Source organism: Lissotriton vulgaris, chromosome 9, assembly GCF_964263255.1.
Source record: "Lissotriton vulgaris chromosome 9, aLisVul1.2, whole genome shotgun sequence".
Classification (NCBI taxonomy): Eukaryota; Metazoa; Chordata; class Amphibia; order Caudata; family Salamandridae; genus Lissotriton; species Lissotriton vulgaris.
This window is the reverse complement of record NC_141697.1, coordinates 371,024,829-371,038,787: the sequence shown is the minus strand read 5'-3', so window position 1 is coordinate 371,038,787 and position 13,959 is coordinate 371,024,829. Positions and strand designations below refer to the sequence as shown.

Here is a 13,959-nt window from a genome sequence, read left to right as displayed (position 1 = left end):
ACTATTCGATGCCATAACTGTTACTGTTAAGTCAGTTACCGCTGACTGTTCGGAGCCTTCAGATGTGTCCCAGGGAGTGCTTCTTATTCTACAAATAAACTTACTTTTACCATCAAGATTTCTGTGGATATTTACTCTACAGGAGGCCACATTTTCCTGCTTTATTAGGGCCCAATATGGCCTTACTATGACAGTGGGCTTCTGTCTTTTGTAAATTAGGGAAACATTATGGTTCTATCTGCACAAGGCATGTTCTGGATGAATGTTCTCTATCTTTTCTCTTTGTGCACTGTCAAAAATCAGTCCGTCACTATTGTTGCAGCACAGGCATATCAAAAGGATATACTACTGACATTGTCCTCTCCTAGCAATTAAATTACCTCTGTTAGTATTATTTTCTTGTGGACAAAGCCAGTGAAGTACATAGTTTGTGGTGTTGTAGTTTGAGCTTTTAGTATATTTCAATAGTTCCACCTCAGATCAATTTGTTAAACCTTTAGGTGTAAGATAATTTGGGAAAATGGCATAAGTGCAGTGGGTAGTTTGCTAAACATTTCTTGGGGAAGGGTAGAACACCCATACTCACCTCAGGGACTTTGGGCTATCTCACTATGGTCACTTGGGACCATCCAGTTTAGGCATTTACGCCCTACCTATCTGAATGTTCACCAGCTGCCACTGTTACAGGCTGAAGACAGATGATTTAAGGAGAGGTCTATGGTATTGCGACAAGGCTGGTATTATCTTTGGAAGTCTACGAGGTGTTAAAAGGGTGAGCCTGGAGAATTTAGAGCCTGGAATGGGTGCACAATATTTGGAACTACACCAAGTTTGGTTTTAGACATGGTTGAGAGCAACATGGTGTAGTATGCTCATCTGGATCATCAGGAGACATGAGGAAGTTTGGAAGAGGATTCTTCAAATAAATTGCTTGAATTCGTAGGCGAGTTTTCTGGTTTGAGGAGTTTACGAGAAAATTTATTTAAATGGTTCTTTTACAGGTGGATAATGTTTAAGGTTTAAGGGTAAGCAAGTTATAGATATTGATGGATTTGTCGAATGAGTTATGGTATTTTTGCATAGGGCACACTTTTCTCTGACAGTGTAGTATTTACCTGGCTTAAACAACATTGTGGTAGAATGCTATATGAGCTATTTGATGGACATCAGTAACTGGAAGTTGAATTGAGTATTTTTAACCCCTTCGGTGCTTCGGACGGCCCCCGGCCGTCATACGTCACAGTAGGCATGTGCGGAGGACGGCCATGGGCCGTCCGAATCCCGCCCACTTTCTAAATCGCCCGCACAGAGTGAAAATCGGCGAGCGCGCAAGGGGTTAAAGAATTCTGAAGTTTTAGGGACCACAGAAAGTGTTTATATTTGAGATCAAGTTAGTTTATCAGATACTAAGTTATTTCAGTTGGCTCCCGCTTTTGGAGTTTCCAGTGGTGGATGCATTCCAACAGAATTGGGAAACATAAAGGGTTATGCTATGCTTCTCAAGGTTCTTTTGAAGGAAAGGAGGCAGAGATAGCTAATTTTGGAATGCCATTCTGTATGTGAAGGGAGATCAGTAGCCAGAGATGCCTTAGTTTGTAGAGTAAGAAATGAAATTCAGTTAAAACTGCTTCCAAATCTATATATATAAAAACGAAAGTATGTCCTTTATGCATTACTACACCATTCATCCGATCGCCATGAAACTTTGGGAAGTTGCTGAGTACACTCTCGCGAAGGTTTATGGCAAAAAAGGAAAAAAAAGAAAAATTTGGTAAATATCGGCCCCCCAGGGCCCTCATAATCTTTCCAATACTGAACGTTTACAGTTTACGGTGCGACTCGCTTTTGCAATGACCATCAACATAGCACAAGGACAATCACTGCAAGTGTGTGGACTAGATTTGGAGAATCTGTGCTTCTCACATGGACAACTGTATGTGGCCAGCTCACGCGTTGGAAAACCGTCTGATTTATTTGTGTACGTACCAAACGGAAAAACAAAATATACTGTGTATCCACAAGCACTCGAATAAATAAACAGACTTAAAACAACACTTTAAAATGTTTTCCATATTAAAATGAATAAGTTTCAATAAAAATGACACAATGTAAATTGAATGTCATCATAACAAGTTTCCTTAAATTTCCTTTCTTCTGAGATCGCAGCAACGCGCAAGCTAGTGTCATATATAATGCCTTTTGGCATAGTCCTTAAGTTGTTTGATTTAAGGTCTACAAATAGCTATTTGGAGGTTGAGAAATAAGTTGGAAGACAGCAGTGTTGCTTTTATCTATTAGAGACTGTTAGTTGTAGATTCCTTACCTTACAACTTCCCCCAGGTGTCAGTCTGGATCTGGAGATTTTTTCTTCAGCAGTATCCCTGTACGTTGTTAGGTGCGATGGTCTGTTCTGCATTCTTTGTTGGCATTGATGACATTGCGGGACTTAGGTACACGCCACACATGCGTGCTAATGTCAGATCCAGAGAGAGCTACCCCTAGCCACTTTTTGGCTAACTTTTAAAAACTTTTTGTTGACGTCTTTTTCGAGTTGTAGACTCCTGGTGCTTTGAGGATGTCCCAGCGAAGGACCAGCTTCAAGTTGCAGGAGGCCCGGCACTCGGCTCCGCGTCGCTCCTGTTCTCGTTTGAGGAAAAGATCTCGAGAACGGTCACGTAGCCCACACTCCTCGCACTAGAAATCATCGGGGAGATCTTCGGGTAAGTCAGGGAAGCACAAGAAGAAGTCGAAGAAGCACAGGCATTCTTTGACTTCTCCACACTAGTCGGCCGACGCAATGTGGGATCCTGAGCATGGTCGCTCGAAGGCTCTGTCTCCGAAGCCTACTTCTTAGATGGCTTCGCACCTCCCTCCCTTTCCGGGAGCAGGAGCATCTGCTGCCCAGATCCAGCAGTTCTGAAAGGCCTTGTACCTCATATTTAGGCAGCCTGGCTCTGCCAGCGTCCCTGCGGGCCTGCAGAGTCGGTCAGCGCCTCTGGGACTTTGGCATCTCCGGCTCCAGGGGTCCCTGTGGATACAGGCCTGGTTGATCTCACTCGACCTTCCCCGATATCGATCCCGATAACGACGCTCCTGTCGTCGACCGTGCCCCGGTCGGCGCCGACCCCATCCTCATCCCCATAGTGGACACAGAGCCAGACTGACGTCAATTCCGATGCCGGAAGGGACTTTCGTTCCTATGTTCATATCTGCTGTTCCTTTTAGGCCAGAAGTTGAGGAAAAGGACTCGGAGGGGCCGCTGGATCCTTCAACTGACCAGCTTGTGGAACCAGACTTTTGAAATGGACCTGGGGGATGCCAGTGGTCTGGACACTTCACCTGACACTGGCTTGGCTATGGAGGACGTAGCTTCCTATTTCATGGTGGTGAGGAGGGCAGCCATCCTGACAGAGGTGCTTCAGCCTGCAGTTCCCTATTCTGAACCCCTTTTTGCCATTCTTTGAAGCCCTCACGGACGTCCTTCTAGGACCGTGGTCCAAGACCAGCCCAGGGGCTCCCGTGGAAAGGACGATTGCCCGCCGTCATTGTTTCGCTCTGGAAGACCCAGTGTTCCTGACCCAACGCCACTCCCCTGAAAGCTTGGTAGTCCAAGCCTCTTCATCAAAAGGCGCATTCCCTTCTGATCCCCCTGGTACCATCTTGGAAAGAAGATGTTCTCTTCCTCCAGCTTTGCATTGCAGTCGGTGAATACCACATGCCTCTTGGGCCGATACTCTCATACGATCTGGGATACGGCTGCGGAGGTCCTACCTCAGTGCCGGAGGATGCCCGGGCCGTTCTCTCAAGCAGTTGCAGACGGGAGAGACGCAGCCAAATTCACCATGCAATGTGGACTGGATACCACAGACTCACTAGCAAGGAGAATTGCCAAGTCAGTAGCTGTTGGATGCTGGGTTTGGTGGAGGACTTCTGGCTTCTCGGGGGATGTCCAGTCTTCCTGATGGACATGCCCTCTGATGGCACTTGCCTTTTTGATGACAAGGCAGACTGAGCACTTAAGGGATTCAAGGATTCCCGAGCTACGTTCTGATCCTTGGGCCTCGCGGCTACCTCACGTCAACATCAATCTGACTGTTAACCCTATGGTGGCTCCGGAAGTGGCTTCCCTCCACATCCTGCCCAGCCACAGAGTCATGTAAACTGTCCTCCACCTACGTGGACGCAGATGCAGGACACAGCATTTTCGGGGGTCAGGGAGCCAGCCAGCGGGCCAGTCCACCCTTTCCACCCCTGCCACCGCCTCCAAACCTTCCTAGTCCGGAGTTTCAGGCCCATCAGGGGTCAGTTGGAGGCAGGATCCACCATCACCTCCTCCACTGGCAATCCATCATGTCGGACAGGTGTGTTCCCTTTGAGACTACCCCTCCCTCCATTCCACCTTCTTACGATCGCATGACAGAGGATAATTTGGCACTTCTCTGCCAGGAAGTCTCGGCTCTCTTAGCCAAGGGAGCTAAAGAGAGGGTCCTTGTGCCAGAAGTAGGTTGTGGCTGTTATTCCAGCTACTTTCTGGTTCCCAAGAAGGACAAAGGTCTGCATCCGATCTTAGACCTCTGGGCCCTCAACTTCTTCCTCTGTAAGGAGAAGTTCAAGATTCTCACCCGAGCCCAAGTTCTGTCTGCACTCAATCCAGGAGACTGGCTGGTGGCGTTGGACTTGCAGGACACCTATTTTCATATACCCATCCTGGCGGCCCACAGACGTTCCCTTCGGTTCATGGTGGGCCACGAGCACTTCAACATGCTCCCCTTCGGCCTTACCAGTGCTCCTCGGATGTTCACAAAGGTGATGGTGGGGTTTGCAGCTCATCTGCGCATATCAGGGGTTCCAGTCTTCCCCTATCTCGACGACTGGCTGTTGAAGGTGGGCTCACCCTAGGCTGTCGTCTCCCACCTCCAGACTACAGCGGACCTTCTGCATTTGCTGGGGTTTACTATCAACGTGCCAAAGTCACACCTGACTCCCTCTCAGACTCTCCCTTTCATCGGGGTGGTTCTGGACGCAGTGCAATTTCGGGCCTATCCTCCTGAACAGCGAGTTTGGGATATTCGGGCTATGATTGCGATGTTTCAGCCTCTGTCCTGGATTTTGGTGAGAATGACTCTGAAGCTCCTGGACCTCATGGACTCTTGCATCCTGCTGGTGGATCATGCCAGATGGCATATGCAGACTCTGCAGTGGAACCTGAAATTCCAGTGGGCAGGGCATCAGGGGAATCTTTCAGACTATGTCCAGATCTTAGTTTGAACTGCGCACCAACTGTAGTGTTGGCTAACGAACCAAGATTGGGTCAGAGGCAGATCCATCTCCCTTCCCCAACCCGATCTAACAGTGGTGATGGATGTGTCACTTCTGTGATGGGGTGGCCACCTGGGAGAGACAGAGATCAGGGGCGTCTGGCCTCCGGTGGAGTCTGGCCTCAATATCAACCTTTTGGAGCTCCAGGCGATCAGACTGGCACTGAAAGCATTTCTTCCCTCACTCAGAGGGAAATTGGTGCAGGATTTCACCAACAACACCGCCGTCATGTGGTACTGCAACAAACAGGGTGGGGTGGGTTCGTGGACTCTTTGTCAAAAGGGTCTCCACCTCTGGACATGGCTGGAACATCAGGACATCTGCCTGGTGGTTTAACATCTGGCGGGCTCCCTGAATGCCAGGGCGGACAAACTCAGCCATCAGTGCCTAGTTGATCACAAATGGCGTCTACATCCAGAGGTGGCATAAGGTCTCTCAACGGTGGGGAGAACCTTGGTGAGTTCTGTTCGCCTCCGAAGAGAATGCGCAATGTGTCAGGTGCCTGAATTGATCCACAGGAACCGATGATGGTCCCACTACCCCACCACCTCAACCGTCTCCCGAAATATATTCTAGATGACGTCTAAAGTAGGAGGGAAAGGGGAAGTGGAAGAGAAAGAGAGACAGCCTCTGCGTGAGTAGAGCGGAGTCTTATACTGGAGACTTGTGATGTCTTCTAAGGCTGCATTTGCAGCGAGACACAATGGTAAAAAAACAACCTATTCTGTTTGACCATATAACTCTTGAAATACTTCGGTAATAACATTTACCATGTAGACCCACGGCTGTTACTCCTCTCTTGGTAATGATTTTGGATTATGACTTATGCAGTTTTTTCTATATGGGAAATAACAACAACAATATTAACCCAGTCTTTATTTTAGATGAAGTTCTAATGATGTTAATATATAATAAGTTGGTCTTAATTACCTAATGACTGCAATGTTATAAGTTGTTATTCATTTCTCCAACTGCAATATCCAAGGTTTTGTTCAGTGGTTCGTTATTCTCTCACTATCGAAAACTAGCTTTTATTGTATTGTATCTAAATGAATGACTTCCAAACGAAAAACTTCCTAAATATATACACGAAAGATAAGTCATGGTACCTGAATTGTGATATATATATATTGTCTCACTTTTACCCGTACTCAGGAACTCTGAATATTCTATTTGAATGCTGAAGTCACTGGAATAATTCTTCAAGGGCGCTGACAGACCGTTGTTCAAAGACGAATAACAGAATTCCCACGTTGCGCATGCTTTTTTAACTTGCCGGCAGAGTGCTGAAATATTCCTCCTCCTCGATTTGAGACGTTAACACGCCTACCTGAATCCAACAAGTCTTTATTGTTCATGCTCGATAAGGAGACGCTGTCGCGTCACGGACGACTACAGTTGAAGTGCGCAGTTCCTTTTCGGAATGCGCACCTTGGGCTTGCTGACGGTCGCGTGATAAGGATCACTAGGCCGCCAACCTGAGTTTGGCCGATCCTTCTCTGTGCGGCCATTCTCCTCACCGGCGTCCTTGATAATTCTCAAACACTGCTTCAAAATTAGTCTTGACCCCAGATATCGTTTTTTCCAACGCGGATACCTGGTCATTCTCTCCAAATGTCTGTTTATTTTTGCACCTGATTTCACATATGTGTGGTTGCTGCTGTGGTCGTGACACAATGTCAGCAGTTTTGTGCTTTGGAATTTCCAAGGCGGCTCTTGCTCTTCGAAGCTTTTTGTTGGGAGGGGAGCTTTGGCCTCTTGTACTCCTTTCCGCCTGCACCACTTCTGCCCAGAGTGCTCAAGAAGATCAAGCGCGACCGGGCTCAAGTCATTCTTGTAGCTCTGGACTGGACACGAAGAGTCTCGTACACCAACTTTCTGAGCATGGCCATCAATCCTCCGATCAGACTGCACCTTCGGGAGGCTCTTCTGTCGCAGTAGCTGGGGACGGTTTTTCACCCAAACCTGTCCAGTCTCCACTTCGTTGCATGGAGATTGAGTGGTGGCAGTTGACAACTTCTGACCTGCCTGCCCGAAGTCTTCATGTTATCTTGGCAGCCTGGCTTCCCGCCACTAAAACGGTATGCGCCTGTAGATGGAAGAAATTTGTGGCATGGTGCACAGCAAAGGCTCATCTATGCCCACTATTCTAGAGGAAGGTCTGCCACATTGGCACTCGTATGAGGGTGTGCATACTGGACACTTGTTGGGAAGCTACATGTCGTCTCCTGTGCACACTTTCTTTTAGCATTTCTGCATGGACTCTGATTCGCTGAAAAGAGCTTGATTTGAACATATATTATTTCAGAACATTAAATGGTAAGGATTGTTGACATTCCTCCATTTGGATGCTTCCTATTGTGATTTTTGTTTTACATAAAGAATCTGTGGCTCGCTATCTGTGATAGGAATAAACTATTAACCCTCAGAAGTGTTTATTTTTTTATGTTGGTTATTATATCTCTTTGTAGGAGACTTAATCTCCTTCCTACTTGCATCATTTGAGCATTTGGTGGTCCTAATGTAACAGATTTTTCTCCTCAAGGTTCTATTCGGAGGTTTCCCTCAGCATCAGCATCTTCCCTCTACTTGCCCGCAAGCACAGAGATACCCCATCGGGGGTGATTCTGGCGCTATATAAGTTAATAAATAAATATTCTGTCTCATTCTCTTACATTGCTACTTGAGTGCATGGTAATAGTGCATGCTGATTACCAGTGCGAGTGGCATCTTTATGGAGTTGTTGAGTCATATCTGACAATGTTACCTACATTGCTTAGAGGAGGGAGTTTGCTCCTGTGCTGACTGCATCCAATCTGATAGTATTGATAGTTTTTTAGATTCAGTCAAACAACTGAGCATATTTCTAAATGAATAATCTATGGGAAGGTAAATGTCTTTCATAAAAATGTTATCTAAGGTAAGCAAATGTTCACAGTTTCTTTTTTCTGTGAAAGCAGCAGCCACTCACTATTCTGAGCCTCGATGTAAACATGCAATAACCCTCATCTTTTTATCTTTAGCTGGATGATGGAAGTGTATTGGAAGGCAAGCATGGTGAATTCTGGTTGGAATTTAACGGTGGCTCATTATTCAGTGTTGCCAAATATGATGGCTTTGTAGACAAGCACTACATTTGTCTTCATGCCAACAGCCTCAGTCTGTACCATCAAGGTAAACATGTATTACATTTTTTAGAGTTCTTGTTTTCAGTCTAAATATTTTGAAAAATGTCGGCGCATACTTTAAGCCCTCTCTTTTTCCATTGTGTAGGAACTGTTCTAGTTTTTGGATGGTGCCAGCTCATCCAAACTTGAATATAATGCATCTACTTCTACAGCCTGGTTGTTATTTAATTCATTATCAGCTCCTCCACTGCGTACTCTAATATCTTAAGTCAGCTTGCAGTGGCTCTGTCCGATTATCCACTAGTAGGAAGCATGAAATGACCTCAGTCCCCCTGTAGAAATATACACTGGCTGTCTGCTCACTGCCTTTTTTAAACAAGCATTGGAAATGCAATAGGTCTCGCATTAGAAAAGTTGGAGTTATTGGTATTGTAAATGACATATGTTATTTATTTGTTGGTTTTTAAAATTGCTAAATTGATGGCTTTGTCATTTACAATGCCAATAGTTATAACTTTTGCGAATGTGACACCTATAGCATTTGGAATGCAACATATTTTGTATTTACGTGACTTAGATGGCAGCTCTTGTCGTTAGGCCACATCTCTAGAGAGCAGGAGAGTGCGGCAGGGGAGAGAAGCACAGCAATGCAATAGGTCTTGCATTAGGAAAGTTTGAGCTATTGGTATTGTAAAGGACACATTTTTTATTTATGTGCTTGTTTTGAAAATAGCGAATTAATAGCTTTGTTATTTACAATGCCAATAGTTTTATCTTTTGCAAATGTGACACCTATTGTAACACAATATGTGTTGTGAGGGTGAGTGAGGGTGAGGGTGAGGGGTTGAGGGTGAGGTGTTGAGGGTGAGTGAGGGTGAGGTGTTGAGGGTGAGTGAGGGTGAGGTGTTGAGGGTGAGGGTGAGGGGTTAAGGTGGAGGGGTCGAGGGTGAGGGGTTGAGGGTGAGGGGTTGAGGGTGAGGGAGGGTGAGGGGTTGAGGTGGAGTGAGGGTGAGGTGTTGAGGGTGAGTGAGGGTGAGGGTGGGTGAGGGGTTGAGAGTGAGTGTGAGTGAGGGTGAGGTGAGGTGTTGAGGGTGGGTGAGGGTGAGGCTGAGGGGTTGAGGTTGAGTGAGGGTGAGTGAGAGTGAGGGTGAGTGAGGGGTTGAGGGTGAGGGGTTGAGGGTGAGTGAGGGTGAGGGGTTGAGGGTGAGTGAGGGTGAGGTGTTGAGGGTGAGAGAGGGTGAGGGTGAGTGAGGGTGAGGGGTTGAGAGTGAGTGAGGGTGAGTGAGGGTGAGGTGTTGAGGGTGAGGGTGAGGCTGAGGCTGAGGGGTTGAGGGTGAGTGAGGGTGAGTGAGGGTGAGGGGTTGAGGGTGAGTGAGGGTGAGGTGTTGAGGGTGAGAGGGTGAGGGTGAGTGAGGGTGAGTGAGGGTGAGTGAGGGTGAGTGAGTGAGGGTGAGTGAGTGAGGGTGAGTGAGTGAGGGTGAGTGAGGGTGAGTGAGGGTGAGTGAGGGTGAGTGAGGGTGAGTGAGGGTGAGTGATGGTGAGGGTGAGCGGTTGAGGGTGAGTGAGGGTGAGGGTGAGTGAGGGTGAGGTGTTGAGGGTGAGTGAGGGTGAGGGGTTGAGGGTGAGTGAGGATGAGGGTGAGTGAGGATGAGGGGTTGAGGGTGAGTGAGGGTGAGTGAGGGTGAGGGTGAGGGTGAGTGAGGGTGAGTGAGGGTGAGGGTGAGTGAGGGTGAGTGAGGGTGAGGGTGAATGTGAGTGAGGGTGAGTGAGGGTGAGTGAGGGTGAGTGAGGGTGAGGGTGAGTGAGGGTGAGTGAGGGTGAGGGTGAATGTGAGTGAGGGTGAGTGAGGGTGAGGATGAGGGGTTGAGGGTGAGTGAGGGTGAGGGGTTGAGGGTGAGTGAGGGTGAGTGAGGGTGAGGGTGAGTGAGGATGAGGGGTTGAGGGTGGGTGAGGGTGAGTGAGGTTGAGGGTGAGTGAGGTTGAGGGTGAGTGAGGGTGAGGGTGAGTGAGGGTGAGGGTGAGTGAGGGTGAGTGAGGGTGAGTGTGAGTGAGGGTGAGTGAGGGTGAGGATGAGGGGTTGAGGGTGAGTGAGGGTGAGGGGTTGAGGGTGAGTGAGGGTGAGGGTGAGTTAGGGTGAGGGGTTGAGGGTGGGTGAGGGTGAGGTGTTGAGGGTGAGTGAGGGTGAGTTAGAGTGAGGGTGAGTGAGGGGTTCAGGGTGAGGTGTTGAGGGTGAGTGAGGGTGAGGCATTGAGGGTGAGTGAGGGTGAGGTGTTGAGGGTGAGTGAGGGTGAGGGTGAGTGAGGGTGAGTGAGGGTGAGTGAGGGCGAGTGAGGGTGAGTGAGTGATGGTGTGGGTGAGGGGTTGAGGGTGAGGGGGTTGAGGGTGAGTGAGGGTGAGGGGTTGAGGGTGAGTGAGGGTGAGGGTGACTGAGGGTGAGGGATTGAGGGTGAGAGATTGAGGGTGAGGGGTTGAGGGTGAGTGAGGGTGAGGGGTTGAGGGTGAGTGAGGGTGAGGGGTTGAGGGTGAGTGAGGGTGAGGGTGAGTGAGGATGAGGGGTTGAGGGTGGGTGAGGGTGAGTGAGGTTGAGGGTGAGTGAGGGTGAGGGTGAGTGAGGGTGAGGGTGAGTGAGGGTGAGTGAGGGTGTGTGAGGGCGAGTGAGGGTGAGTGAGGGTGAGTGAGGGTGAGTGATGGTGTGGGTGAGGGGTTGAGGGTGAGTGAGGGTGAGGGGTTGAGGGTGAGTGAGGGTGAGGTATTGAGGGTGAGGGGTTGAGGTTGGGTGAGGGTGAGGGTGAGTGAGGGTGAGGTATTGAGGGTGAGGGGTTGAGGTTGAGTGAGGGTGAGGGGTTGAGGGTGAGTGAGGGTGAGGGGTTGAGGTTGAGTGAGGGTGAGGGGTTGAGGGTGAGTGAGGGTGAGGGGTTGAGGGTGAGTGAGGGTGAGGGTGAGTGAGGATGAGGGGTTGAGGGTGGGTGAGGGTGAGTGAGGTTGAGGGTGAGTGAGGGTGGGTGAGGGTGAGTGTGAGTGAGGGTGAGTGAGGGTGAGGGGTTGAGGGTGAGTGAGGGTGAGGGGTTGAGGGTGAGTGAGGGTGAGGGGTTGAGGGTGAGTGAGGGTGAGGGTGAGTTAGGGTGAGGGGTTGAGGGTGGGTGAGGGTGAGTGAGGGTGAGGGGTTGAGGGTGAGTGAGGATGAGTGAGAGTGAGGGTGAGTGAGGGGTTGAGGGTGAGTGAGGGTGAGGGGTTGAGGGTGAGTGAGGGTGAGGGGTTGAGGGTGAGAGGGTGAGTGAGGGTGAGGGTGAGTGAGGGTGAGTGGTTGAGGGTGAGTGAGGGTGAGAGTGAGTGACGGTGAGGGTGAGTGAGGGTGAGTGCGGGTGAGTGAGGGTGAGGGTGAGTGAGGGTGAGGGTGAGGTGTTGAGGGTGAGTGAGGGTGAGTGAGGGTGAGGGGTTGAGGGTGAGTGAGGGTGAGTGGTTGAGGGTGAGTGAGGGTGAGTGAGGGTATGTATGTATGTATGTTGAGTTTGAGGGTGAGTGAGGGTGAGGTGTTGAGGGTGAGTGAGGGTGGGTGAGGGTGAGGTGTTGAGGGTGAGTGAGGGTGGGTGAGTGAGGGTGAGTGAGGGTGAGGGGTTGAGGGTGAGTGAGGGTGAGTGAGGGTGAGGGTGAGGGGGTGAGGGGTTGAGGGTGAGTGAGGGTGAGTGAGGGTGGGTGAGGGTGAGGGGTTGAGGGTGAGTGAGGGTGAGGTGTTGAGGGTGAGTGAGGGTGAGGTGTTGAGGGTGAGGGTGAGGTGTTGAGGGTGAGTGAGGGTGGGTGAGGGTGAGTGAGGGTGAGTGAGGGTGAGGGGTTGAGGGTGAGTGAGGGTAAGGGTGAGGGTGAGGGTGAGTGAGGGTGAGGGGTTGAGGGTGAGGGGCTGAGGGTGAGTGAGGGTGAGGGGTTGAGGGTGAGTGAGGGTGAGTGAGGGTGAGGGGTTGAGGGTGAGTGAGGGTGAGAGGTTGAGGGTGAGTGAGGGTGAGGGGTTGAGGGTGATAGAGGATGAGTGAGAGTGAGGGTGCGTGAGGGGTTGAGGGTGAGGGGTTGAGGGTGAGTGAGGGTGAGGGGTTGAGGGTGAGTGAGGGTGAGGTGTTGAGGGTGAGGGTGGGTGAGCGTGAGGGTGAGCGTGAGGGTGAGTGAGGTGTTGAGGGTGAGGAGTTGAGGGTGAGTGAGGGTGAGGGGTTGAGGGTGAGTGAGGGTGAGGGTGAGGGGTTGAGGGTGAGTGAGGGTGAGGGGTTGAGGGTGAGTGAGGGTGAGGTGTTGAGGGTGAGTGAGGGTGAGGGTGGGTGAGCGTGAGGGAGGGGTTGAGGGTGAGGTGTTGAGGGTGAGTGAGGGTGTGGGTGAGGGGTTGAGGGTGAGGGGTTGAGGGTGAGTGAGGGTGAGTGAGGGTGGGTGAGGGTGAGGGGTTGAGGGTGAGTGAGGGTGAGGTGTTGAGGGTGAGTGAGGGTGAGTGAGGGTGAGGTGTTGAGGGTGAGTGAGGGTGGGTGAGTGAGGGTGAGTGAGGGTTGAGGGTGAGTGAGGGTGAGGGTGAGGGTGAGGGGTTGAGGGTGAGGGGCTGAGGGTGAGTGAGGGTGAGGGGTTGAGGGTGAATGAGGGTGAGGGGTTGAGGGTGAGTGAGGGTGAGAGGTTGAGGGTGAGGGGTTGAGGGTGATAGAGGATGAGTGAGAGTGAGTGAGGGGTTGAGGGTGAGGGGTTGAGGGTGAGTGAGGGTGAGGGGTTGAGGGTGAGTGAGGGTGAGGTGTTGAGGGTGAGGGTGGGTGAGCGTGAGGGTGAGCGTGGGGGTGAGTGAGGTGTTGAGGGTGAGGAGTTGAGGGTGAGTGAGGGTGAGGGGTTGAGGGTGAGTGAGGGTGAGGGTGAGGTGTTGAGGGTGAGTGAGGGTGGGTGAGGGTGAGTGAGGGTGAGGGGTTGAGGGTGAGTGAGGGTGAGGGTGAGGGTGAGGGGTTGAGGGTGAGGGGCTGAGGGTGAGTGAGGGTGAGTGAGGGTGAGGGGTTCAGGGTGAGTGAGGGTGAGAGGTTGAGGGTGAGTGAGGGTGAGGGGTTGAGGGTGAGTGAGGGTGAGGGTGAGGGTGAGCGTGAGGGTGAGTGAGGTGTTGAGGGTGAGGAGTTGAGGGTGAGTGAGGGTGAGGGGTTGAGGGTGAGTGAGGGTGAGGGTGAGGGGTTGAGGGTGAGTGAGGGTGAGGGGTTGAGGGTGAGTGAGGGTGAGGTGTTGAGGGTGAGGGTGGGTGAGCGTGAGGGTGAGCGTGAGGGTGAGTGAGGTGTTGAGGGTGAGGAGTTGAGGGTGAGTGAGGGTGAGGGGTTGAGGGTGAGTGAGGGTGAGGGTGAGGGGTTGAGGGTGAGGGGTTGAGGGTGAGTGAGGGTGAGGTGTTGAGGGTGAGTGAGGGTGAGGGTGGGTGAGCGTGAGGGAGGGGTTGAGGGTGAGGTGTTGAGGGTGAGTGAGGGTGTGGGTGAGGGGTTGAGGGTGAGGGGTTGAGGGTGAGTGAGGGTGGGTGAGGGTGAGG

The 13,959-nt window shown here is 50.9% G+C and overlaps 1 protein-coding gene across 2 annotated transcripts in view; it reads left to right on the top strand.

Moving 5' to 3' along the window:
- The window catches only part of ATG2B (autophagy related 2B), a 1,072,129-nt gene that overhangs the window by 541,035 nt on the left and 517,135 nt on the right, over nt 1–13,959 (top strand). For both annotated transcript variants that reach the window (XM_086937744.1, XM_086937743.1), the window contains exon 21: nt 8,343–8,493. In XM_086937744.1, coding sequence (XP_086793870.1) covers nt 8,343–8,493 — 151 coding nt within the window. The remainder of the gene's footprint in view (nt 1–8,342; nt 8,494–13,959) is intronic.